The following is a 26,015-nucleotide window of genomic DNA, read 5'->3' as shown; positions in this document are numbered from 1 at the left end:
AATGTATATTGAAATGATGTTGCTGGTGCGGAAACATTTAAAGATTAGTATTAGGACCAGCGCTATTTAACATGTTCAAGAATGATCCGAAGGGAGTGAGCAAGGCACTGGCCAGGTTTTCAGACCATTCATGATGATGAAACCAAGGGCATATGCGCACATCGGGGAAAATAGCGTTACACCAGCTTAATGCCATAGTGTTAAATATTATTGCACCTCTCGGCCACTCCACACCTTTTTGCTGTCTCGCTCTTGTCTGCTGCCTTTTTGTGCTTCTCCACAAGTGCTGCTGGAAATGGCGGAAGAGAGCAACGCACTTTATACATGAATCTCTTCCGCCTGTCAATCCAGGCAGGCAATCCGCTTTCTCCGTTTTTACAGGTCATGCGATGCCTGCTAATTATTTTTTAAAAATTAATACTTCTCCATTTAAATGCATATGCATCTAACTATAGATGCATTGTGCTTTTTGAACACCACCCCTTATCACAGCTTGATACTTCAAGAAGTAAAAAAAACTTCTAAAAATACTTCTAAAAATAAGTCTTGTTTCTGGTGGGTTTTTTTTGGGGGGGGGATTTTAGAGAGGCATGCTTTGTGTTACAACTTTGGGGGTGGGGAATTTTTGACATTGCCTGCATGCTTGTCCGCCTATTAGTTGCTCCAGGCTGTTCTCCATTTAAAAAAATTCCTGCCCTGGGAACAAAGAAGAGGGAGGCAGGTGCAAAGGCAGGATGTTGGAGGTGGAGGTAGCACTTCTTTGCCTCCATACAGTTCTTTGGCTGCTGGCCTGCTGATTTTCTGCTGGGGGATAACGCTTTTAAGTTTGGTGAATCCACTTTTTTGGTTTCACCAACTCGAGCTTTAAAATGGCATATATAGCGAGCGGTTTGCTGGCCGGAGACAGGAGATTGGCGACGCCATGCAGAGTGGCTGGAAAATAGTATTTTTAAATGGAAAGTATGACGTTAAAATGATGGCATGCAGAATTGCCCCAAGGCTGACTGTGAAGAGCTCCAGGATTTCCCCAGAAAGGATATTTGCGCAACAATGTGAAAAATAAAGTTTAATGTAAGGCGGAAACAGACCTTAGAGGTATTGCGGCTAGGTAGCACTGTAGAAGCCAAACTCTACGTTGAATAAAGCGATGGCGCCTCTAGGCCGTTCCCCGGAGCCCCGCTGAAAGTGAAACCGCGGCACTTCCCCGCGCGCCCCTCCCCCACCACTCCACGCCGGTTCTGATCTGGAACTCGTGGCTCTGAAGCGGGTTCGCCAACGTCCTACCACGCTCCACCCCCCCCCCCCCCCGCTGGGGTCTTAGACTTTTAGCATGTGCACGGGCAGGAGACAGTCAGCAGGCGACGATTTGCCCCGTCTGTAGCTGCAGCGGTAGGGAAAGGCTTCACCTGCTGGGCACGACACTGTTGAGACTGACTCGGCTCCCGCGGCTGACAGGCGCCCTCGCGAGCGATTCCAAGTCAGGCACCCAGCCAGGGGGGAAGTCCCAGCAGGGCCCCGTGCCAGGCGGTCAAGGGGGGGGGGCAGTGATTGCTCAACTCCAAACTTTTGGAGACGTCTCTCTGCGAGAAACAAGCCGCGCCGCTCTTGGTCTTCCCCAAACCGCCGCCTGCGGAAGCGCTCGCCTACTCAGACACGCCTGGGAAGGAAGGAAAGGTGCGCAGCTGAGCACCTGAGGGAAGCAGGCCGAGCGACTCCTGCTGGCCTCTGGCCAAACTGCAAAGGGACGGAGAGCGCGCTGGGGCCCGGAAATCCCCGCCGGGTTTCGGTCGTTCTCCTCTGAAAAGCCTTTCTCTGCTTTGGAGGTGGAACTGGAAGCCCGCCTGCTTCTTTCGGCTCCGGTGCGGGCATGACAGGATGGTACCCGAGAGGTGAGCTGAACGCCGCGCGTAGAGAGCGAGCTTTTCCTTGCAGTTTTCTCCCGGGGACAGAGCAGGCAGCGAGAGCCCGATTCGCCCGAGGGCTACCCCCCAGCCCCCAGCCCCCAGCCCCCAGCCCCCAGCCCCCAGCCCCCAGCCCATTCCCCCGATCTGAAACATATTCGGTCGAGCTCGATTTCCTTCTTGATGCGTCGGATGTAGCCACAGGGTTTCCTTTTTTATGATGACTTCATGGCATATGATGCAGGGGAAATGCAGGAGAATCATGGCATTTGCAGGATTCCTTTATTCAGAGCTAGCAGTGTGGGAAGACGGCAACTCTCACCTTTCCTGGTTTCACACTTGCTGGCGGGGGAGGGGGGGTGGCTTCTTGGACCCCCATCCCTCCCTGAGCATTCCCGCTGAACGGGAACTGGGCCCAAGTGTGCCAGTTATGGTTCATAGAAGTGTGCTGCTTTGTCAGCTGGACTGCTGAAGGCAGGGATCCTGAAGGGTGCTGGTAGAAAGTCATTTGTTCATTAACAGTCCCTGCCAAATGAGGAGCAGCTTTGTATGTTAAGTCCAGAAGAGGGCAACTGACATGGAGACCCAGATATATGCGGAAAGGTTGAGGGAACTTGATCTGTTTAGCCTGGAGAGAAGACAACCAAGAGGTGAGAGGATAACTATCTCCAGATACTTGAAAGGCTGCCATATATAAGACGGAGCGGAGTTGTTTTCTCTTGCCCCAGAGGGACAGACCAGAACCAGTGGGATTAAATTCATTCAAAAGAATTTTTGGTTTAACATCTGGAAGAAGTTCCTGACAGTGAGTGCAGTTTTTCAGTGAAACAGGCTTCCTTGGAGGTGGTGGGTTCTCCTCGAGAGTCGGTTTGGTGTAGTGATTAGGAATGTGGACTTCTAATCTGGTGAGGCAGGTTTGATTCTGCGCTTCCCCACATGCAGCCAGCTGGGTGACCTTGGGCTCGCTACAGCATTGATCAAGCTGTTCTGACTGAGCAGTAATATCAGGGCTCTCTCAGCCTCGCCTACCTCACAGGGTGTCAGTCGTGGGGAGAGGAAAGGGAGGGTGACTGTAAGCCGCTTTGAGGCTCCTTCAGGTAGAGAAAAGAAGCATATAAGAACCAACTCTTTTTCTTCTTTGGAAGTTTTTAAGCAGAGGTGAGATTGCGATCTGAGTGAAATGCTAATTCTGTTAATTTAGGCAGATTGTAAGTGGTGGGTGGGCGGAAGGGATTGTGTCTGAGCTTGGCTCTTGTGGCCCTTTCTTGAATGCCCAGAGAAATGCTGATCGCCATTTTTGGGTAAGAAGGCAAATTTCCTCCATACCAGACTGACCAGGGATTCTATTTCTGAGGGGCACATCATCTGGACATGACATTGATATCCCTGTGGGTGGGCAGGTAGTTGTGAATTTCCCGCATTCTACATGGGGTTGGACTTGATGATCCTGGAGGCCCCTTCCAACTCTGCGATTCTATGATTCATGTCAGTATGTGAAGTCTGAATGAATGATGTTTCCTTTATTTGTATATCTAATTAATTAAAGCACAAGCTAGAGAGGCTTCTTGTATTTGTGAAGTACTCCTGTGTGGAAGTGTTCCGCTCTCAGTCTCCTGGGCTTTAAAGTAGTGCCATTGGGGTAAGAGAACTCAGCAGGACTAAAACTGTGCTTCAGAGTCCTTATATTGCACTGAAACTGACCCTCATCAGAACTGAATTCTAAGAGACTATTTCTGCAGGAAAAACAGAATATCGAGTCAGCAAACATTTCTGAACACATTTAAATGTACTGTCCCCATGTTTCTTAATAATACAAGCATATCTATATTTTATTTGCTAATTTAAGTAATTTGTACATCAGTCTTTATACCAACAAAGTTCACAACAAACCACATAGAAAAAGAAGCAGGTTACAACTGATAATCAAAATAAAAATGATTTAATACTAAAACCAGAAGATGATTTATTATACAAGTCATCAAAAAGAGTCTTACCAGCGACCACATGAAGGCTTTCCATGTATGTGAAGCCTCAGCCTGATTTCCAAGGCACTTCACAAAACAGGTTCCTAAATTATGCCAGAAGACCAATCAGGATACAGCCTTATTTCCAAAAGGAGCAAACTACTCAATTTAAGGTTTCCAGTGAAAAAAAACACCTTCTATCCTTACCTCTGACAATAGAGAACTACTGGCCAATCTCAAAGCCCGGAAAGACAATTATTAACAGACACAATCCCTCAGGTTCCTAGGACCCATGCTTACCTATCAGATATGGGTTATTTATTTAGAATATTTGCCAGCCCGCATCCTAAATATCTGCTCTGAGACAGATAGTCATTAAAACAACTAAAAATAAACTTGGATATAGATCTATAAAAACACATTGTAGAAAATATTGCTGAAAAAAGAAGTTTTGATAAAGGGTGCGTGATAAATAAACGAATGTCTTCAATTTATTCTTTGTTTATTGTTTTCTGCTTTTAAGTAGTATAGTAATAGGAGAGAAGTTTGAGAAATTATTGGATTTATAAATAAGATCTTCAGGAAAATCTATTGATACCACTTTGGATCATTTCAAAAGGCCAATCATATCAAATATGTATTTAGTTGGAATTATTATATTGTTGGTTTGTGGAAGAGGTTTCAGGACTTCACTTGTGAGCAGCTTGGAAACTGATGAAAGTAGGTCTTTAACTCATTTGCACAACAGGTCAGATTCACTTTATCATTAGGAGCTAGTATTATAAGAACTTAAGTATTCATCATTGCTTAAAGATATTAATGACCAGATTAGGAAGTAATCTACTGTTGTTTATTACAATATGTGTGAAAACAAATCTTATTGCACCACTGATTGTGAAAGAGGAAATGAAATTTTTCTTGTCTCAAAATAAGTTCTATAAATACAGAGAATACTACCATATTAACACCGAATATGGAAGATCTTGTATACTTTCTTCCCATGCTGTACATGGCAATTTAATTAATATTATTAAATTAATGCTCCACCTTTCTTTGAACTAAGAATCCAAGGCAATGTATGTAGGTTTCCATGATTTTTTCTGTCTGGACAGTGGCTAGAATTAGGGCTGCTTTTTTCAACAAGATTGCTATATTATGCATCTTCTGGGCTTGCCTCGATACCCTGAGTGCATCTGATTGTTTCCTGGTTCAGATGCCCATGCATGAACAAGCTGTGGTGCTTTACTTTGGGCAAACCCCTTTTCACTTTTCCTAATGACTTCTACTATATATTCAAACCAACAAACTATGGCTTGTGTTTTCCCACCTAATGTGGATGAAGCTAGAGTTTGGAATGTTGGCAGTAAAATCAGAAATAACTAATGAAACCAATTTCATGGAAGTAGAGGAAAGACTGTTGCTCTGAATTGCCACTTTCTGTTATCACGTGAAGTTTGTCCCCTCCAACTGACAAGAAAGGAGGAGTGGTGAACAATTACAAGCTGAAAAGTAGAGGGAGCCTCAGGAGTATGGGAGTAGCTACATTTATAATCTTTAAGAGATAGGCAACCTTTTTTGGCCTTAGTATCGGGATGTGGGGGGGAGCCACACCCACATGTGAAAATGTTGGTTCTTCAGTAAACAAAGAAGGGGGGGGTGAGATGAAGGCTGTAACTGGCCAGACACACTGGGAGGAAGTTGAGCCCCAGCTGTTTTGCCACCCCCTTGGACCCAGTTGACAGCTCTATGGCTCTGGGAGAAGATTCTGGGCATAAACTATGCTGGTTTCCCATTTGACTGGCCTCTGCAGGGGCTTGCTTTGGACAGGGAATGGGCCCAGGAAAATGTCAGCCCTAAACAGAATTGTGCCCTTCCATATTGCACTCTGTCTTTTTTTTCATTCCATGTCATGTGTAACACTGAGATTAACATTTTGGAATATTTTATAGGGGTATTGTGTAAGAAATACTGAAACAGCATGGAAAGCTATAAAGAAAACCTCTGTGCTAATGCCATTATTTCTTTCACTATCTGGTGGTTCTTCTGTGGAACTGTACAATTTCTGGATATTATCTATTTAATAATTACTTGTAAAAATATGCTTTACCTTATCAGGTCTCTCTTTTTTTTTAGCCTTGGACTTTGGATGTTTCTTTGGATTCAGGGGGGTGGTAAGTTATGTTTGTTATACTCCAAACAGGCTTTTAAATATAATGATAACTTTTAAAATCAACCCTATCCCATCATGGTGAATCTATCTTCCTCCATTCACACATATCTTATGATTGTTCTTGTGCCATTTAGTTTAAGTTAAAACTTTAAGTTTAATGTTCATGATCCAGAACAGAATGGAAAAATTCCACATGGTTGATATGCTAACATAATTAAATACATTATTTTACAAATGAAAATATAGATTGTATATATAAAACCTCAATTCACAACCATAGTTTATTTACATAATACTTTCCAGGCACGTACTGAAACAACACAGTTTTCTAGACGGGAAGGAGGACCAAGAGACTTCTAGTGCAATCCTAAATAGGGTCATACCCTTCTAAGCCCATTGAGAAGCTGTTTTTTATGTCCTCCTTGTCACTGTCTAAAGCAGCGGTCCCCAACCCCCGGTCCGGGGACTGGTGCCGGTCTGTAGATCAATCGATACCGGGCCATGGCTCCTCCTCATCTTCCTCCCCGGCTGCTGCCTCGGGGGCTGCCCTGCCACTCTGCCGCCGGCTCACCTTTGGTGCTCTCAAGTGGCCCCATGGCTGGGGCTCTCCCTCGGCGTGGCACTGCGCAGCTGCTGCTGGCAGCACCACCCAGTGGACAGCAGGAAGTTAGGGGCGCCAGCAGGAAAGCAAACAGAGCAGGGGCTCAGGCGGTGACGGCAACGTCCCTCGGCAAAAGACTACCCCCCCCCCCGGGCCTCAGTAAAATTGTCAAGCATTGACAGGTCCCTGGTGATAAAAAGGTTGGGGACCACTGATCTAAAGGCGTCCCAAAGCAGCTTACAAGCACCTTTCCCTTCCTCCCCCACAACAGACACTTTGTGAGGTACTTAAGATCACCCAGTTGGCAGCATGTGGAGGAGTGGGGAATCAAACCTGGCTCTCCAGATTAGAGTCTGCCACCCTTTAACTGCTACACCATGCTGGCTTTTTGCATAGGATTGCTCTGTTTAATAGTGAGCCATTTTAAAAGGCCAGAACCACTGTCTGAAAAGCTCTTGTTTTCATAGAAAAAGACTGGTTCCAGGTTTTGTGGGGGCTGGGCAGAGTGCTCATGGACCCTGTGCCCACTACTAGCCCCCCCCATTCTTGCCCCCCCATATGTCCCCCCACCTGTCTGTGAGCCTTTCCCTACCTACTTGCAAGGTCTCCCACCACGTGCTGTCAAAGCTGCTCCCACCGCCTGCTCACCCTTTACCTGATGGTGCTGGGTGCCTAGTATGTGTTTGTAGAGAGTCATCAGTAGAGGGCCCCACCAGCAACAATGTGTCCTAGCAGCTTCCCCCACCTCAGGGAATGCTGATGTCAGCCCTAGAAGAAGTCTTCATCTTCCAGACACCATGCAGCACTCGAAACAGGTGACCAGAGGACTTCTGCCAGCATGTAGGAAAGATGGCTCAGCAGATATGTGCAACCCTGGATTGTTTGAAGATGTATTTGAGAAACAAGTGATGTAATTTTTGTCTCTCAGTCTCTGCAGATGATACACATGGGAAATGTAAGAATGAGACGGGCATACTAGGAAAAGCTGTTGAACTAAAATGCTGTTATTCTGGAAATGACTTGAAACTCAATCAGTTCCGAGTACAATGGCAACTTAAGGACAATAGTAAGTGTGTAGTAGATGCCTATCTTCCTGGTCTAGCTCCACAGCAATGCGAACGTTACAAGAATAGAACTGAGCTCAAGGCGAAATACTTGCATCTTCAGTTGCTGAATGTCACTTTGGATGACAAAAAAACGTATGAGTGCATAATACAGAAAAAAGAGAATGGCAAGTATCAAAAGATATTTCAAGGATGGATAAATCTTCTAGTGGCAGGTAAGGACCTCCCTCTCTTCAAAACAAAGAATTGATTAGTGATACAGCTAGGTTGGTTAGACTCTTTTAAATCCTCTTGCTTTGCAACACTGTGTTGAAAACAAAGATTGTATAGATATACATGTTTAAAACCAAGCATGTTTCTGAGTTTTGCAGAGCTCTTTAAGGCCAGAACATTGTGCTAGTGTATGTAGGATCCTTACTACACTCGTTCTTCTGCGATGCATGTATGCAGCTCCCTATGTAGGAAGCCTCTGTTGCTGACTGGACCTTCCTGCCAGCCCTTCCCCACACCCTGTGCACAAAGAGCTACATTCACACAGCTTCCCACACCAAACTGGCTTGCATAACCAAGGCCTAGGTGGATGAAATGGGGGCACAGAATATAGACACCTATTTGTGTCCTTTTTGTTCTTGGTAATGTTCCAGCATGGAAGAGTGGGTTGCTGTGATCTGCTGGGAATCTATCTGCCTCTTGAGGATCCCTGTTTGGGAGAGACATAGATTTGAATGTTTGTGCTAGTACTGAACATGCAAGTAAAATAAAGGATTTTGGACTTTCCACTGTGTAGCTATCTCCCAGATGGAGGTGGCTTTTATCGGTTGTTGACAACTCTTAGGCTGATGATATTGGGAGATTTCAGCATCTTCTTGTAGGTCAGATCCCAACAGGCCACTGAGCCTTCAGAAGGGTTCCACAAGCCTGCACTGTGCAAAGACAATGGTGGTGAAGAAGTGTTGTTTCTTCACAGTCATCCCTTCCATGGCATAGATTTTATAATACGCTCTAACCTGTGTCATGTCAGATTCATCACAAATCTTTGTGCCACAGCTGCTCTAGCCATCTATCATCTCCTTTCATAGCCCTCAGCTATGAAAGCCTTTTGTAAGCTGTACCTTGAATTTGTTGTTTATTTATGTCCTATCTTTCAACTTAAATGTAAATAGTAAAGGCAGCTTACAATAAAATCCATACACAAGAATTAAAACAGTATTTGAGGGACTGCCTATCTGAATACATCCCCTGGAGAGTGTTACGATTGGCCAACACCAACTGACTAAAGGTCCCCGGCCCAAAGGAAGGATGCTTGATGACCTTGACCAGAGTCAGGACTTTCTCAGCCATGGCCTCTACTTGATGGAATGAGCTCCCAGAGAAGATCAGGGCCCTGATGGAGCTCACCAAGTTCTGCAGGGCCTGCCAGACAGAGCTCTTCTGCCAAACTTATGCTTGAGACCAATAGAAACACGTCTAATAAAACTTGTTGGACCTTCCTCACCACTTCTCCCCTTCCAGGTTACCCTTAGGAGACCAGAATTTGACATAAATGGGTTGCTCACATTTAGGGATAATGCTTTTCTGCCATTCTTGTATCTGCCCAGTGCTAGCCAGTAGAAAGAGCTATTTCAAGTGATGTGGTGGGTTTTGGGAAATTCTGAGCATCCTGCTGCCGTTTATTTGCAAAGTATCTTGCTTGCCCGTATATCCTCTCAAGAGTCTCTTAGGTGCCAGGAGAAGATGTTTTTATTTGCCCAGTTTTTGAAAGATGATTGACCAGATGCTGTCGGTGCTCTTTTATTGCTAAAAGTAGCTTCAAAGCCCATTCATAAGAGTGGGCTTTGAGAGGCCCTCCCACGCCGCCGCAAGGCGGCGAGGATCGACTCCTGGGTCCCACGGAAGACCCCCCGGACCCGGGCTGCTTCCCCTTGGGCCGCCAAGCACACCCACAGCCTCTCCCAGGCCGCGGGCATGCTTGGGGGCTCAGAGGGAAGTCCTCCTCCCCACGAACCTGTGCGGCCTTCCCCCAGGCCACCAAGCATACCCGCAGCCTCTGTGAGGCACAGGCTGTGCTTACCGGCCAGGGCAGGAGCTGTAGGGGCAGGCCCAATCAGGGTACAGCTGATTGGCCCTATTTCCAACATGGACGGCCGGACAGTCTATTCCCCGAGGCTGTTTCCCTTTTATTTATAAGGAGACCATGGATAAGGATGTATTATTGTATTTGTGTTATTTCTTTGCCATACTGTAAGTTATTGAACCCAAATGGTGAGATATAAACAATTTCAAGAATGTGAATTATTTACAAGCATCCACCTTTTTTGATCACATGGTTTATTTACTCTCATCACTCAGTTGGAATAACCACGTGGTTTAATGTTTTTAAATTAATTTTCAATTTGCTAATGTTGACAGGAGTCAAGGGAGCTAAAACAAAGAAAAACTAGTATAAACAACAGCAATTATACTAGTGATGGTGGGGGGGGGGACGGTCTATAAATCATGTCATGTCATCTTGCTATTGTCACTACCTAAAATGATGCCCCTTAAGTGATATTCTGATCCTGTGCTGATTCCACGCTGGCCCTCTGGCACGTGTCATAGGAACTGTGTGGTCCATTTGAAAGGTAGACTCAGATGGGCAAAATGCCATTGCTTCCTTCATTTCTGGTTCTTTGGTAAGACTCATAGTTGGTACTTCCAGCTTAAGCAGGCCCCAAGCCACACCACAGGGCCAGTAGAAACCTACAAGGGTTGTTGTTCAGAAATTCCTTCCTCCTGTTATCTTTGTGTCATAAAAGTGTCAAACCCAACTGGGTGGAAACATGTGGTAAAATTATGCTACTTTTGTTCTTTTTCAGCAAACGAAAGCCAAAATACTACCTGTAAGTTGATTTCTTATAGCTTATCTATACCATTAGTATGCAGTGTTTGTAAGGAAGTACATGTGTATTTTTCTTACTGTTTTTAGATACTAGGACTTCCATCTTGTCTTTTTTCTCAGCTTGCCCTGATTTTGGGACAGCCTCCCTAGCACTCCTGTCTTAACTCTATGTTGTTTAGGAATATGGTTGCTAGGGTAAGATACTTCCTATACACTGCCTTATCTCCACAATATATTCCATTGTATCAGTACAGGAAAATGTGGGAATGAGGCATCTGAGGAGACAGAAGAGGGGCTGGACCTAGTTGTTTATTTCATGCATCAGCTGGAACAGAAAATAAAGAAAGGGAAATCTCCATAATTCCTCACCTCCCTTCCTGCAAAACTTTTTTTAGCCTTCCCAGAAACTCAGTGACATGGTATGTCACTGCTACTTTGCCAAAGTTCAGCTGGTCAGTACCTGGCTAGTGTGTGGTTGGGAAACATTCCTAGGAACCCTGTGGATAGTACCTGTGGAAGCAAGGTGTAATATTAATGTCATTCAAACTTTTTTAAAGGAAAAAGGTCTTTATATGGGCCTGTTAAAGAAGAAGGTAGAAGGTAGATCAGTCACAGGTACCCAGCACAGGATGCTGTCAGAAAGGCAATGGTAGGAGGTACAGCTTAGTAAGTGTTGTGTCTGGTTTTCACTGTTGGTTTCTCTGTTTGTTTAAACAGTCTTAGACCAGAGCAATAATAAAACACATGTATAGAAACATATTGAAAAAAGAGGAAGGGAAAAACAATCCCTCATCCATGAAAGTGTCTGGTCCCTTATTAAAAGGTAAAGGTATCCCCTGTGCAAGCACCAGGTCATGTCTGACCCTTGGGGTGACGCCCTCCAGCGTTTTCATGGCAGACTCAATACAGGGTGGTTTGCCAGTGCCTTCTCCAGTCATTATCATTTACCCCCCAGCAAGCTGGGTCCCTTATTAATTCCATTCATATGTCCATAAGCTATGTTTAGATTTTGATTTCAGGCTTTGCTTCTAATTCTGCTGTGTGATAGTTTTTGAAAGTCAAAGGAAATTCTGAAAGAATGATGCAGTCTAGGTGGTGCTACAGGAGGCAGCTGTTCACTGTGGGAAGAAATGGGCAGGGGGGGGACTTCACTGAATGTGTGGGCAAGTGTTTAGCCATGCATTAGGATGCTCACTAGATTATGGTCAGTGTTTGTGTTCCTTTCCATGCTGACTAACACTGGTTGGTTTTTTTTTCCAGATTTGCCATCACCCACACCCAACTCTGTTACAAATGACAACAAACAAAAGATTGTCATTAGCTGTCTTGTAGCTGCTGCTGTAATTATAATGATCATTATATGGATCCTATTTAAAAGGCAGCATTCTCATCACAGAGCATATGCTGGTAAGTAAGCACATAAGAATGTTAACAAGCCTCTACTGGTGTTGGGGAGGGGGAGCAATGACCTTGGTCTGCCCAGATGGTTAACCCAGGACCTCTGAATGGGTCCAAAATAAGTCCTCTGGTTCTGGTAAAAAATCTTTGTATGTCACCATGCAGGGTCATCTATACACATCTGCACACATGCACGTATTCCAGTTCCATCTCATCCATACAAACTCATGAGTCATGGAAGAAAAATAATTAAATGGCATAATTAGGCCATGTCACAGTAGGGACTTGCCATTCAGACTGGGCCTTCAGACCCTAGTAATGTAACCATATTTCTTCCTCTTCCACTCACAATGCTTGGGTTTCTCTGTGGCAGAGGTATGGCGAGTATTTTGTCTAGGCAGCAATGGAATGATGTTGTTTTCAAGAGGAGGCATGGGAGTCTCTTCTTTTTATTTTACGTAGCTTACTGGCAGAGATGGACCTTCTTCCCTTTATGATGCGGGTGACATTAATTCATTGCCAGTACAAGCTGATGGCAGCAATGTCAGATGCTGAGGTTTAGAGCTCTGCCAGCCTCAGGGTTTTTTTTTTCCTGCCCTGGACATTTGGATGTGGTTTTACTGGCCCTCAGTTTTGTGAGGCAAGGATTGTTTTACCCATTAGGAACTGGAGAGACAAAGAAGAACAGGCGAGAGTGCAGAGGACAGTGCAGGAACGGGGGATAGAGGGGTGGAGACGACGGCCCACTGCACAATAAGATCCTTGGACTCGCATTAGGAGGCTACCCCAACACAGATACAACCACATGGGGAAAGGGCTCCGACGTGAGCTGCAAGTCTTCTCGAATTGCTGTGACCAGCAGAGGAGCTAGGCCACATTTATGAGAGTGGTATGCAGCCATGCCATTTTTGGACTCCCCCTCTTACTCCCCTCTCCCCACTCCACATAGATGGCCCCTTCCCAGAAGCCCCCCCGGGAATGCAGGGGGGTGCCAGCCTTTTCATCTGCCTACCAGCTCCAGAAGATCGTGATGCTGTGGAGGAGGTCATCCCCATGCTCACTGGAGGTGAGAGCCCAGTTGAGCTTGTTCCTTGCCCTGTTGGTTTCCTGGCTGCCACGCTGTGGCAGGACACAGCCGGGATGCAGGAGCCAAGGGCGGGGAACAGATCCCGCTGGAGGAGAGTGGCGTGTGGGAGAAGCCTGAAGAATTAACATCAGGATGGGACAAGAAGCGTTGTTTGGCGACCCCCGCCTCGAGTAGAGAGCTACAACATCGGTTGAGTAGCTGCGTGGAGAAGAGAGGAGGAGTTCTTTCTCTAGAGCTTCTACAATTAAGCAGTCTACTGTTAGAAGAGTGGATATTGAGGAGCCAGCACTACCATCTGCTGTTGACAAGGAGCACTGCAGGGAATTTCTTTTTCTGCATTTTTGTTCTGTTGGACTGAGGGTTTTGCCAATAGTCTATGGGGTGCTGAGGGTAAGCTGGGGTAATATAGGGAGGAGGGGGGCCAATCTCGGTGGGTTTAGCCACAGTTCGGGTCTGGTGGGGGGAGTGCCAGACCACTGCCTGCGTGCAGGCGGGGTCTGGTCAGTTTTCACCCTGCCAGAGAGTTAGTGTTGCCAACGGTTAGAAAGAAATGGTTAGGGAGGGGTTGGGGGGTTGGGGAGGATTTAGTTAGGGTGGGTATGGGAAGAGTGGGTTAGGGTAGAGTATTAGTATTGGTGACATAGGTATAAGTTAGGTAATGGGGTTAGTGCGGTGATTGCCTACTCTCCCCAAAGGAGAACATGCAGAGAGAAGAGACACTAATTGGGGGAGCTCAATTAGGGCTGGGGGCAATACAGTGGGGAGTGGAGGTTGGAAAGTGCTGGGAGCTTATATGGGGCCCAGCCATGGAGACACAGCTGTGGCTCTGGGTGCGCTCGCTTCTCTTTTAACCTCCATCCCATCCCCAGATATGTGAGGTTGGAAGTTAGAATCCAGTTCTGGTGCTCTGCAATGCAAGATCAATTAACGCCTCAACTATGTGGCATTTTTTTCGTGGAGTCTGGGGCAGACCTTGCATGCGTGACGGAGACCTGGGCTTGGGAGGGTGAAATGGTGGCCCTGAAAGACCTAACCTCGCCTGGGTTCTCGTTCTTGCACCAGTCTTGGATCCATAGTGGTGTGTGTGTGTGTTTGGAAATCATGGTCCAGGAGGCTTTCTCATACAGGACTCTCCTGTCGCCAGTGATTTATAGAGAGGAGTGTGTTGGTATTGGTTGGGACTCAGCCAAGAGCTTGGCCATCTGACTGGTGTACTGCCCACCCAATGTCCCACTTGATGCCCAGCTAAACCTGCTAGAGGTGGTGGCTGCTGGGGCATTGCAATACCCCAGACATTTAGCCCATCCATGGAGACTTATGGATCAAATTGGTTTCCGGAATGCTCTGTGGGACCCGGTGACTCATTGACAGTGATGGTAGAGGACTGGTAATTCTGTCTGTTAGCAGCCATAGATGAGTTCGCTCCTAGACGTCCTCTCTACCCTTGACCCAAATGGATTCCTTGGTATACTGGGGAGCTTCGGGAGAGGAAGAGGGAAGTGAGACAACTAGAGTGAGTGTGACAGAAAATTCGTGATGAAGCTACAAAAACATCTTATTGCATGCTTATGAAGGCGTATGAGATGGCAGTGAAAGTGGCAAAACTTTGCCATAGAAATTGTGTCCGCTAGCTCTTGCCCAGCTCAGTTATTTAGCGTAGTTTGATCTCTTACCACCCTTGAGAAGGAGCAACAAAATATTAGTAAATTGGATCTCACCTGTGAGGCATTAGCGAGCTACTTTGCGGATAAGATCTTGTTCCACCATGACCTTCCCACCATGGTTGATACAGAAAAGGAAATAGAGCCCCTTTTGGAGGTGATGTTTGATGGCTTCAGATGGCTCTCTTTACCCGAAATGAACAAGTTGCTGGGCTCAGTGAGGGCTACCACTTGTTCCCTGGATCTCTGTCCGTCTTGGCTACTTAAAGGGGGGGGCAGCGGAATGGGGGTAAGCTCAAGGATATTATCAACCTCTCCCTGTCCTCTGGGAGTTCCCTGACCTGCTGAAGGGGGTAGTGGTTCGCCCTCTCCTTAAGAATCCGTGGGACCCAGCCAGCTACCACCCGGTTTGTATCTTGCATTCCTGGGCAAGGTAGTTGAAAAGGCCACAGTGGACCAGCTCCTGGCATTCTTGGAGGAACCTTCATCTCTTGATCCATACCACTTGGGCTTCCATCCTGGACACAAGGTGGAGACGGCACTGGTCGTCTTATTGGATGACCTCCTGCACCAGCTGGATGGGGGGGGCTGCCTCCTTCAACGTGGTCAACCATGATTTGTTGGCCCACCGCCTTGCCAGGATGGGGATTTGGGGTACAGCTCTTAGCTGGTTATGCTCCTTTCTCCATAACCGGTGGCAGTGGGGGATGAGCTTTTGTACCCCTGTATACTCTCGTGTGGGGTTCCGCAGGGGGGCAGTTCTCTCCCCCACTCTTTTCAACCTTTCTATGCGCCCTCTGGCCCAGCTGGTCCTGAGTTTGGAGCTGGATTGTCATCAGTGAGTGCTCAAAGAACTTTCCAGAGAACTTGCACAACTCTTGTCCATCATCTTCGGAACCTCTTTAAGGACTGGAAATGTCCCGGAGGACTGGAAGAGAGCAAACGTTATTCTGATCTTCAAAAAAGGGAGGAAGGATGACTCGGGGAAACTACAGACCAGTGAGTCTGACCTCTGTTGTGGGTAAGATAATGGAGCAGCTATTAAAGGGAGTGATCTGCAAACATCTGGGGGACAATTTGGTGATCCAAGGAAGTCAGCATGGATTTGTCTCCAACAGGTCCTGTCAGACCAACCTGGTTTCCTTTTTTGACAGGTTTGCTGGATTGTGGAAATTCGGTTGATGTCATTTACTTGGATTTTAGTAAAGCTTTTTTTTTTTTTTTAGTGAGACATTGATTTTATTTTTAGGAATATATTGACAAAAGTTTAAGCATCACTTCTGATCCTTCTCAAGCTTCCTCTCCAGCAGCCGGTGCCTTCACCCCCCTTGGTGTTGCGTGTGTAGATCACCTGGGCTCTGTGCTTGGACACAAGCTTAATCAGACCTTTACTGAGCAGCTCCTAGAGCGCAGCTCTGGCCAGAGAGCCTCGGATCTTGAGCCTCTCGGAGACCACAGCTGGCGTGATGAGCTTGTAATTGGGCACCTCCTTGCAGAGCTTGTCATAGGTGGCTTTGTCGAAGAGCACGAGGTTGTTGAGCTTGTCTCAGACTCTCCCTTTGGACCACTTCTTCTTCTTGGCTTTGCCGCCGGACTTGTTGACGGGGTCCATGTCCTTCTTGGCCGACTTGCCCGTGTCCTTCTTCTTCTTGTCGTCCTTGGGAGGCATGGCGGAGCGGCGGCGGCGAGTGCGGCTGCCTCGTGCGGCGTCTTCCGGACCGAAAGGAAGGGGCCGCGTGCCAATTTTAGTAAAGCTTTTGATAAGGTTCCCCATGATATTCTGATGAATAAACTGAAGGACTGCAATCTGGATTTTCAGATAGGTGGATAGGGAATTGGTTACAGAACCGCACTCAAAGAGTTGTTGTCAATGGTGTTTCATCAGACTGGAGGGAGGTGAGTAGTGGGGTACCTGGTTTCCTTTTTTGACCAAGTAACAGGTTTGCTGGATCGTGGAAATTCGGTTGATGTCGTTTACTTGGATTTTAGTAAAGCTTTTGATAAGGTTCCCCATGATGTTCTGATGCATAAATTGAAGGACTGCAATCTGGATTTTCAGATAGTTAGGTGGATAGGGAATTGGTTAGAGAACCGCACTCAAAGAGTTGTTGTCAATGGTGTTTCATCAGGTGAGTAGCGGGGTACCTCAGGAGAGAGGTGAGTAGCGGGGTACCTCAAGGCTCGGTGCTCGGTCCAGTATTTTTTAACATATTTATTAATAATCTAGATGAGGGGGTGGAAGGACTACTCATCAAGTTTACAGATGACACAAAATTGGGAGGACTGGCAAATACTCCAGAAGATAGAGACAGAGTTCAACGAGATCTGAACACAATGGAAAAATGGGCAAATGAGAACAAGATGCAATTTAATAAAGATAAGTGTAAAGTTCTCCATCTGGGACAGAAAATTGAAAAGCATGCCTACTGGATGGGGGATACGCTTCTAGGTAACACTGTGTGTGAACAAGACCTTGGGGTACTTGTGGATTGTAAACTAAACATGAGCAGGCAGTGTGATGCAGCAGTAAAAAAGGCGAATGCCATTTTGGGCTGTATCAACAGGGGCATCACATCAAAATCGCAAGATGTCATAGTCCCATTGTATACAGCACTGGTCAGACCACACCTGGAGTACTGTGTGGAGTTCTGGAGGCGTCACTACAAGAAGGACGTAGATAAAATTAAAAGAGTACAGAGGAGAGCGATGAGGATGATCTGGGGCCAAGGGACCAAACCCTATGAAGATAGGTTGAGGGACTTGGGAATGTTCAGCCTGGAGAAAAGGAGGTTGAGAGGGGACATGATAGCCCCCTTTATTTGAAAGGTTGTCATTTGGAGGAGGGCAGGATGCTGTTCCCATTGGCTGCAGAGGAAAGGACATGCAGTAATGAGTTTAAACTACAAGTACAACAATATAGGCTAGATATCAGGAAAAAATTTTCACAGTCAGAGTAGTTCAGCAGTGGAATAGGCTGCCTAAGGAGGTGGTGAACTCCCCCTCACTGGCAGTCTTCAAGCAAAGGTTGGATACACACTTTTCTTGGATGCTTTAGGATGCTATGGGCTGATCCTGCGTTGAGCCGGGGGTTAGACTAGATGGCCTGTATGGCCCCTTCCAACTCTATGATTCTATGATTCAGTATGCTGAAGACATCCAGCTCTATCTCCTCAGGGACAGCCACCCGGACTCCCCCAGAACCATTTGCCAGATGTTTGGAAGCAGTGGCTGGATGGCTTGAGTAGAGTCTCCTGAAATTTAACCCTTCCAAGACAAAGGTCCTATGGCTGGGTGGGAAGGGGATAGAACAGGAAGCGCATTTACCCTCCCTGGCTGGGACACACCTTATCACACCCCAAGCCAGGAGTTTGGTCCATCTGTTGGCATAGCTGATTGTCATACCCCCCCCCCCAAGCTGCCTTTGGCTGGTAGCTGGGTTGTTAAGATAGATTGTTATTACTTCCGCCGTATGGTTTTGTATTTTTTAAATTTTTATGGGGTTTTAATTGTGGATTGTATTTTATTGTATTGTGTAAGCCGGCATGCCGAGAGTGGCGGGTAATCAATACAACAACAACAATAATTCCTTACATCATAAAAGAAGTACAATTTTAGACAGTGAGATGAGCTCTATGTTGCATCATTTTGTCCAGCACCATTTTGTCCATTTTGTGTTATACGGTAACTTGCCTTTCTCTCTGGGAATAAATTTGCCAAGTTTTCATTCCTACCAGCATGCAGTTATCCATATATTGTTCATGAATGATTTAATAGACAGGTAGTACTTATTTCTTTACTCCACTTTTCCAGTTTAAGGTTCCTATTTCTTCCCCCCTGACACAGACTTTTTGCCTTTAAGAGTTGCAAAACCAGTCAAAATTCAAAAGATGAAGCTTTTCTCTGGTATGCCGCTGGCCCGCATAGGGCATTTTCTGGATAAGCACAGTTACAGCCCTAATCTTTTTCTAGAATCAGTTTGTGGTGATGTTAAAGTTTCCCCTTAAGCTCAAGAGAAGAATCTAAATGGAGGGGAAATGTAATGACACAGATGCTGTTCTCCAGTTAAGAATTGAGCTGAGATTACTTTTTTCACAAAAGTACTTGACTTATGAATGGAACTGGAACTAGCGACATTATAGAGGCTGTGCGCAAACATACATTTGTGAGTCATGCTCGGAATGTACTTATCTCATTTTGTTCAAAATGCAAATATTCTCTCCAGGATCAAGCTCAGGTCCCCTGGGCCTGGGTGTTTGTAAGGAAAAGTCATCTACACACAGCGTAGTGATTGGCATCTGTGATGTTAACAGACTTATCTACCCCTTCCTGGAGTAAACAGCTTTTTTTTAAAGCCTTGATTTTGGAAAAAGGTGACAGAAAATAGCTAGTTGAAAAAAAATCTACATTTCAGGTTTCAAAACAAACAAAAAAAAGCAACTCTCCTGAATTACATGAAAAGGTGCAAGACAGATAAGCAGATTGGCACTTGTATTGCTTTGAAGTACACCTGTCAAATGCAGTGACAGCGTGGGGAGAAGCTGAGCTCACTAAGTAGGAGTGAAAATAGCTAGAGATTCCTCTTGTGAATCATGTTGGTATATAAGCTCTCCTCTTGTTACTCTACCTGGTTTGTAGTTTGCATGACGGGTTTGGAAAGTGAAAGGGACATGTTGTACATTCAACAGCTATGAGGTGAGGAAAACAGACCTGAGTAAGCACATGTGGAAGACTTGTAGGCCAACAATAATGGCATGTGCTTTGTTGCAGGCCTTCTGGATGTTTTGTCAAACTGTAGTGCTTCAGAGTCCTGCTTCCACACTTTACAGCAATACCCACATTTTACAGCAAATAAGGAACGTGTCCCAATATTTTGTTAGGCCTATATAGATTCACACATAACAGACTACGAAGTATTATCTGTTCTCTGCCCTCCTAACTGGACTTGCAGGAACTTGAAAATGGAAACCAAACCATACCTTGTAGTTTGGAAGAAATGTCAAATGTGAACATGTTTAATTTCCTAGTCATACATGAACCCAATAATTGCCCAGCTCTAATTTCTAAGAACAAACCATTGCTATATGGGAAACTTGGCAAAATATAGACCACTCACCGATTCTCAAAGGAGATGACAACTTTCCATTGCAAGGTATAATGAATTCACAGAAACTATTTCCCCATCCCATCTATCTATCCATCCATCCATCCATCCATCCATAGATAATAAAAGAGGAGCATTACTTTGGCAAATCCATTCAGATCTCTATCTAGGTTATGTACTCATATATATTTTGCAACTTCCTAACTAAATCTTGGATGTTTGCCATGTTATTTGACTGTTTTCAATGTGGTTTTACAGGAGTTATGGGAAAACAAAGAATAATGCAAGAATTGTTATTGGAGACTTCAGTAATACTGCAAATAATTGTCACATCTTTAGCATTGTGCTCTATGGATGGGTATATATGGGGGAAAATACTTTTAATCTCTGCAGGAAATACAGGCTTGTGCAATATTCTCTGACTTTCTCAGCCACAGATGGTTTTATCTCCATTACTTGCAACCTATCCATTGTAAATATTTCTTTCTAACTATTTCTGTCATCCTTTGGAAGAATGCTTGGAATTTTTGGAGGGAAATCTCCAATTTACACACTAGTGAAAAAATGTGTGGATAGAAAAATTTCTATGGTGTGGAAATCCCCAGTCATGAAGGCTGATGATATTCTAAAATGTGATAGAGGAATTCACTGTCCTGAAAATGATAGTATTTGTGAGGCTTGATTATTGCTTACATACAAATTGTAAATGTGTTATTCTTGTAGGAATGGGTAGAATTTAAGTACTTCTCTATTACTTTCTCCTTGTGTGTAAAAAGTGACAATCAAACTTCAGAGAGGGCAAAGGAGCCCAGCATACAAATCCTAGTATGCAGAGTCAGTTTTAGTGGATCCCGTACTGAGATTTCTATTTTATTTTTTTCTTCTATGAAATTGTTCATGGTTTGCTCTTTTGTCACCATTTTCCCATTTTATTTCTGAAGCTCCTGTTGGTGTGGATATGTCATAGAAAGCTGCAGAGACACTGAGAGAAACCACAGTGCTACTTTTCAAAGACAGCGGTAGGTATTTGTGATTGTCCATCGTTCTGCAGAAGAACACAAACTGCAACTAAATACCAGATCTGGATCTGGTCTTGGACTTGCTGAACTAGTACTAATATTCGCCCTTCTGTTGGGAAAACTTTTACTGCCCGCTGAATGTTGGAAGAGTAAAGATAATACTTGTATATTAAATCCTGTGAAAGACAGCAAGGAGGATACCCTTCCTTTGATAGAGACAAAGGCTGACACAGAAAGAATGTCAACACACAGACACAGAGGAGCTGTTGGAAGGCAGTTCTGTTTATCACAACAACTCTACATGGAAGGAATGTGTACTTCATATGCGGACTGACACAGTTGTTGGTGCAGGGCCTATATGGCCAAGCATCCTTTATCAGGTGGTTTTCTGTATGTCCCCTCACAGAGCTGGAGCTTGTTCTCTGTGTCCTTCAGAAATTGCATGTAACACCTTTATTCCAAATGTGGGTGCAACAAGAGTGGGAGGAAGATCCTTGGAGGGAAGCTGCTCTTGAGCCTAAAGTTTGGCAGTGGAGTCAAGAGGGAGGATTTCTGTGAGCTAGCCTTCCCATGGTGGAATGGTGTGTGATAATTAGCTGGAAATATGGCTACTCTGTCAGTTCTTGCTAGAGACTTTTTCTTATGGGAACTGTGCTGGTAATTGTTGCTTGAACATCTGGCAAGAATCACATTAGTATCTGCCCGTCCTGCAACTGCTGAAGACTAAGAAGTTCTGCCAGAAAATGAAAGGCATGGGCTGAGTTGTTACTGTGTTTTATTTTTTGGAGTTGAACCAAGAGCATGTTTGTGTCAGTTTCCACTTTGTCATCAGTAACAAGAGCGTGAATAAGGTTTGTTTCAATAGCACAATTAAAACCGGAGGAAGTAGAAAGCCAGAAAGTGACTGAAGTTGTGGAACATTTTCCACCGACTTCTCACAAACAGTGTTAATGGACGGCTGTCTCACTTCAGTACAGCCACCATATCTGAATGAGCTGAAGATATGCAGGACTGCAAATTTAGATAGTAAATTAAAGATTGTGCCCAGGTTACCCATATTGGTGATGGACATTTTCAGGTCTTGAACATAAAGAAGCAAACTGAAAGCCTGCATGGTTAATGTATCAGATTGTGTGACTCTAGACCCATTTTGTCATAAAGTTCATGAGGTTACCTTGAGGAGTCATACTCTTAACCAGCCTCACAGCATTGATGTCAAAATAAAATAGGGGTGGCAGGAACCATGTATGTTGCCGTGGACTCCTTTGTAGAGCAACCTAAGAAAAATTTAATTATTAATAAAGATACATTCAGTGCAAGGATCAGCCCTGTGTACACATCCATCTGTTTATTTAGAGCTGTTCTCTTCTTTCAAGGAAGTGGGAAGTACAACAGGCATGTTAGAATGAATATTAAGGCTCAGATTAGTAGCTATAGGTTATTTTGTGTTACTGATATACCAGCTTTAGGTCTGGGAGACTGATGGGAGAGATAAGGAGAAGATATGAAATGCAGCAAGCAGAGATGATCAGATGAGATCAGTTTGCTGAATAGTACATGCAGTGTTTGTAAACTAAGAAGGGACCAGATTTTAACTTTGTCTGTACTGTCATGATCGCATTTGCCTGGCTTATTCTCATATATTGGCATTTGTCGGTTCTTTGATTTTCAAGTAAAATCACAGGATTCTCAAGCTTGGTTTTCATGAATCAATGCAGATGCATTTTTGGCATACTTCGTACACATGCCCCAACTTCTGTGATGAACAAGGCCTAGACTTAAAATGTCTTACAAACTTCTGAGATGATCCAGCTGGAAGTTCTGCATTCCTTTACTTCAGATCTCACAGCACTCCATTAATGTTCTTGCTACAAATAATCATGTCGCTCAGTTTTGAAAACTCAGAAGTAATTATGTACCTGAAAGCTCTGTTCCAAAAATGAGTGCTTGAGGGAAGGGAGCATAGTATAGGCTAATTTTATTGGGTCTTAGAAGCTAAGCAGAGTCAGTACAAGGAAGACTGCCAAGGAAGGCTATGCCAAACCACCTCTGTTTCTCACTTGACCTGAAAGCTGGGGTCACTGTAAGTCAGCTATGCCTTGACAGTGCTTTACACTCTCACATACGCATTCATGGACACTGTATACATCCATGTTCTCCAAATGTGCAATAATTAGGTACACATTCTTGCTAAGCTAATTTCATATTTATTTTCAAGGTACATCTGTGGGAGAACATTTGGCAGATTCTCACCACTACCACCACCCCTTATCTCCTAAGCAACTGTTCTTTGTTACCACCTTAATGGCTAATCTATGAGCTGTGAATTTTCTGTAATATGAATGTGATGGATAATGTAGTCAGTTTGTTTTCAGATAAAGTTTGTCTTGCTTTTGTCTAACCCTTTTTATAGAACATGAATAACACTCAGTGACAGCTGTTTGATCCCTTCTGTCAAAAAATGGCAGATTTAGGAGTAATGTGAATGTTTATCAGACGCTGACAAAGCAGAACTGACAGGCAGTTCTGCGTCTGATGTACACAAGGATCTCCAGTGATAATAATGGGAATTAATGTGAATGGTATACCTACTTTCTCCAGTATTTGATGCCATGTGAAAGATCAGGACCTGTGCATTGTACCCCTAGGAAGATATCTGGACTCCTGGATTTACCTGGTGCTGACAGAAATCTACAGGAATGTATCCTAGAGTAGCGATCCCCAACCTGTGGGCTGCGGACCAGATGTGGTCTGTCGACTAATTGGAGGTGGGCCGCAAAGGATGCCTTCCCCCCCCCCCGGCCCTTTACAACACACTTCGGGTGTCATTGTCTCCCATCACTCCCAGATGGGCCTATCTCGTTGCAGAGAAACAAGCTCAGGGTTCCCATTGATTTGTCATTGTCACGAGTTAAAATTTCCATGAAAATAAAATGTTCCTTATGTTCATTGTTGTGGCGTGTCTGCATCTTATTTTGAAGGGATGTTTAAACATTACCATAGCGATCAGAGCGCGTTAGGGCAGTAGTTGAGAGTAGAGGAGTAAACTACCCCCTCCCCCACCGGGCCTCAGTAAAATTGTCAAGCGTTGAGTGGTCCCCAGTGATAAAAAGGTTGGGGACCACTGCCCTAGAGAAATAAAATTCTAAGCAGTTGCAGCTGTTTCTTTCAACATCCAGATATTTCCTTTCATCTGTACATTCCTAAATAGGACTCTGGCGCCTTTATTAAAGGATTACTGCAGCGTAAAGACCTGTGTCTATAGCTGTGTCTGCTTGATTCAGCCTCCAATGCATAACAGGAATCTGAACAAGTTTATGGTGAAAATTAGGACCTTGTACATAATTCTGAAGCCCACTGAGTGGGCTTCTACTTGACATTTTTTGCAGAAAGCATAAGTATCTGCTAGATCATACTGAATTCAAACTGCGTCTCTCGGTGCAATCCTGTGTAGACTTATTCCAGTTTAAACCCTCTAAAGTCGATAGGCTGGAGTAACTGCATAGGACTGTGCTGTGATTCTCTGATTAAGGGATGATGGGTTAGCACAGGAAGATGTGGCCCATCCTACTCTATTCGTCTTTAAGCTTATTTGATCACCTTTTAATAAAAGCAAGATTAACTCCAGATGCTCCATGATGTGAACATTGACATGTCTTCAAATTCAGTGAATATTATTATTATCTGGAATTTAGGAATTCAGAAGCAAAACAAAACTATTTTCTGGTTTGAAAGATCTGAACTACAAACATAAATTAAATGAAGTTAAGGGTACTGATAAACTGGAAAGAGTATTTTTGAAGAGTTTCCAAAAATGTTTCAAAGCTTAGAAGACAAACACTCGCACAAACTGCTAAAATATTCATTGTTGTGAGGTTTATGGAAAGATAATTGGAATTTCATAGGGTCTCAGAAAAGGAAGGGAAATAATTCATTCCTTCGGGAGATTGTTCAACATAAGGAAGAATCTCCTAATTGCCAAAGCAATTCAGCAGTGGGGCTGGCCAGCTGGATATAGAGGTGGTGAGTCTCATTTCATTAGTCATAGAACAGAGTATGAAGGATTACAAGGTAGTCTTCCTGTTCAGGTACTCCTGGACTTCACTTCATTAAACTGTCTCCCAGATCTATTATCTTTATGAATGTAAACTATTTACCATGAATCACATCTTAACAATCCAGGCATCTGTATGGCTTTGTGTCAGAATGGCTATTGCAGAGCTGGAAAATGTGCAAAAGAGGACAATTAAGAAAATTAATGAATTGAATATATTTCCTGTGATGAAAGGCTTAATCTCAAGATTTTCGATTCAGCAAAGTGATGACTCTGGGGGGACATGACAGAACCCTCTGGGAAGGGTGGAATAAAACTATAAGAATAAAGAAAATTGCACGGAGTGGCAAGAGTGGACAGGGAACACTTTTTCTCCCCTACCTGGGGTTGGGATTGTGGTGATTCTGGGCCAAGGGAGATATACCAGTGGGAGGAGGTTCAGCAACGGGGGCAGCAATGTATGCAGGTCAAAGAGGGCCATGGCCATGGGTTACATATGGCCATGGGCCTGGTCAATATGCGTGCTGCCCTTCAAATTGCCATCCCATCCTCAGATCTGTGGGGGAGAAGGCTAGGGTGGAGCTGACACTGATGCTTTGTAATGCCTGGTCTGTCAACCTTTAACCTTGTGGGACTATCTTGCAAGACAGAGCTGTCAATATTCTGCAGAGCCTGTAAGACAGAGCTCTTCCGTCAGGCATTTGGTTGAGGCTGGGCCAGGAGTTTCTGGTCCCTCCCTATATAGGCCCCATTAAAGCCCCATAGAAACACAGCCTTTGGTCAACTGGGCAGACGTACCTTTCCCGAGAACGATGGTGGATATTGCAGACGAGTGTGCTCTGGTGTTACAGGATGCAGTTGGCGTAGGGTTATAGATTATTTTACCCTTCATCGAGTACTTTTATAGTTTCTGTTTTATGGGGTTTTATTCTTTTACTGTAAACTGTCATGAGTCTGACTGGTTTCGGGAGAGGCAGTAGATAAATCCAGTAAATAATAATAATAATAAAATAAATACTAGAACTTAGAGGCATCCTAAAGAAGTTCATGGGTGGTAGATTCAGGACAAACAGAAGGAAATAATTTACTCAGTGGGTGATGAAAATGTTGAATTTGC

General features: G+C 44.6%; 1 protein-coding gene and 1 pseudogene across 2 annotated transcripts; one reads left to right on the top strand and one right to left on the bottom strand.

The window, feature by feature from the left end:
* Nucleotides 1–1,320: 1,320 nt before the first annotated feature.
* LOC143839991 (uncharacterized) lies at nt 1,321–23,775 on the top strand. 2 transcript variants are annotated; one of them, XM_077342846.1, is made up of 6 exons: nt 1,321–1,889; nt 5,999–6,036; nt 7,565–7,702; nt 10,556–10,579; nt 11,839–11,985; nt 20,767–23,775. In XM_077342846.1, the coding sequence occupies exons 1-6, from the start codon at nt 1,876–1,878 to the stop codon at nt 20,790–20,792; spliced, it is 387 nt and encodes a 128-aa protein (XP_077198961.1). In that variant the 5' UTR covers nt 1,321–1,875; the 3' UTR covers nt 20,793–23,775. The 2 variants fall into 2 exon arrangements, with proteins under 2 accessions (XP_077198961.1, XP_077198960.1); XM_077342845.1 differs by having other exon boundaries at nt 7,565–7,915.
* On the bottom strand, nt 16,000–16,427 carry LOC143839990 (small ribosomal subunit protein eS25-like; annotated as a pseudogene).
* Nucleotides 23,776–26,015: the final 2,240 nt, after the last annotated feature.

The sequence above is a fragment of the Paroedura picta genome, chromosome 6, assembly GCF_049243985.1.
Source record: "Paroedura picta isolate Pp20150507F chromosome 6, Ppicta_v3.0, whole genome shotgun sequence".
In the NCBI taxonomy this organism is placed as follows: Eukaryota; Metazoa; Chordata; class Lepidosauria; order Squamata; family Gekkonidae; genus Paroedura; species Paroedura picta.
Note: the sequence above shows the minus strand (reverse complement) of the source record. Positions and strands in the feature narration are given on the sequence as shown.

Coding starts and splice junctions, on each gene's coding strand:
- LOC143839991 (XM_077342845.1), top strand. Junction 10,580..11,838: donor CGAAAGCCAAAATACTACCT/GTAAGTTGATTT, acceptor TTTTTTTTCCAG/ATTTGCCATCACCCACACCC. Junction 11,986..20,766: donor TCATCACAGAGCATATGCTG/GTAAGTAAGCAC, acceptor TTATTTCTGAAG/CTCCTGTTGGTGTGGATATG.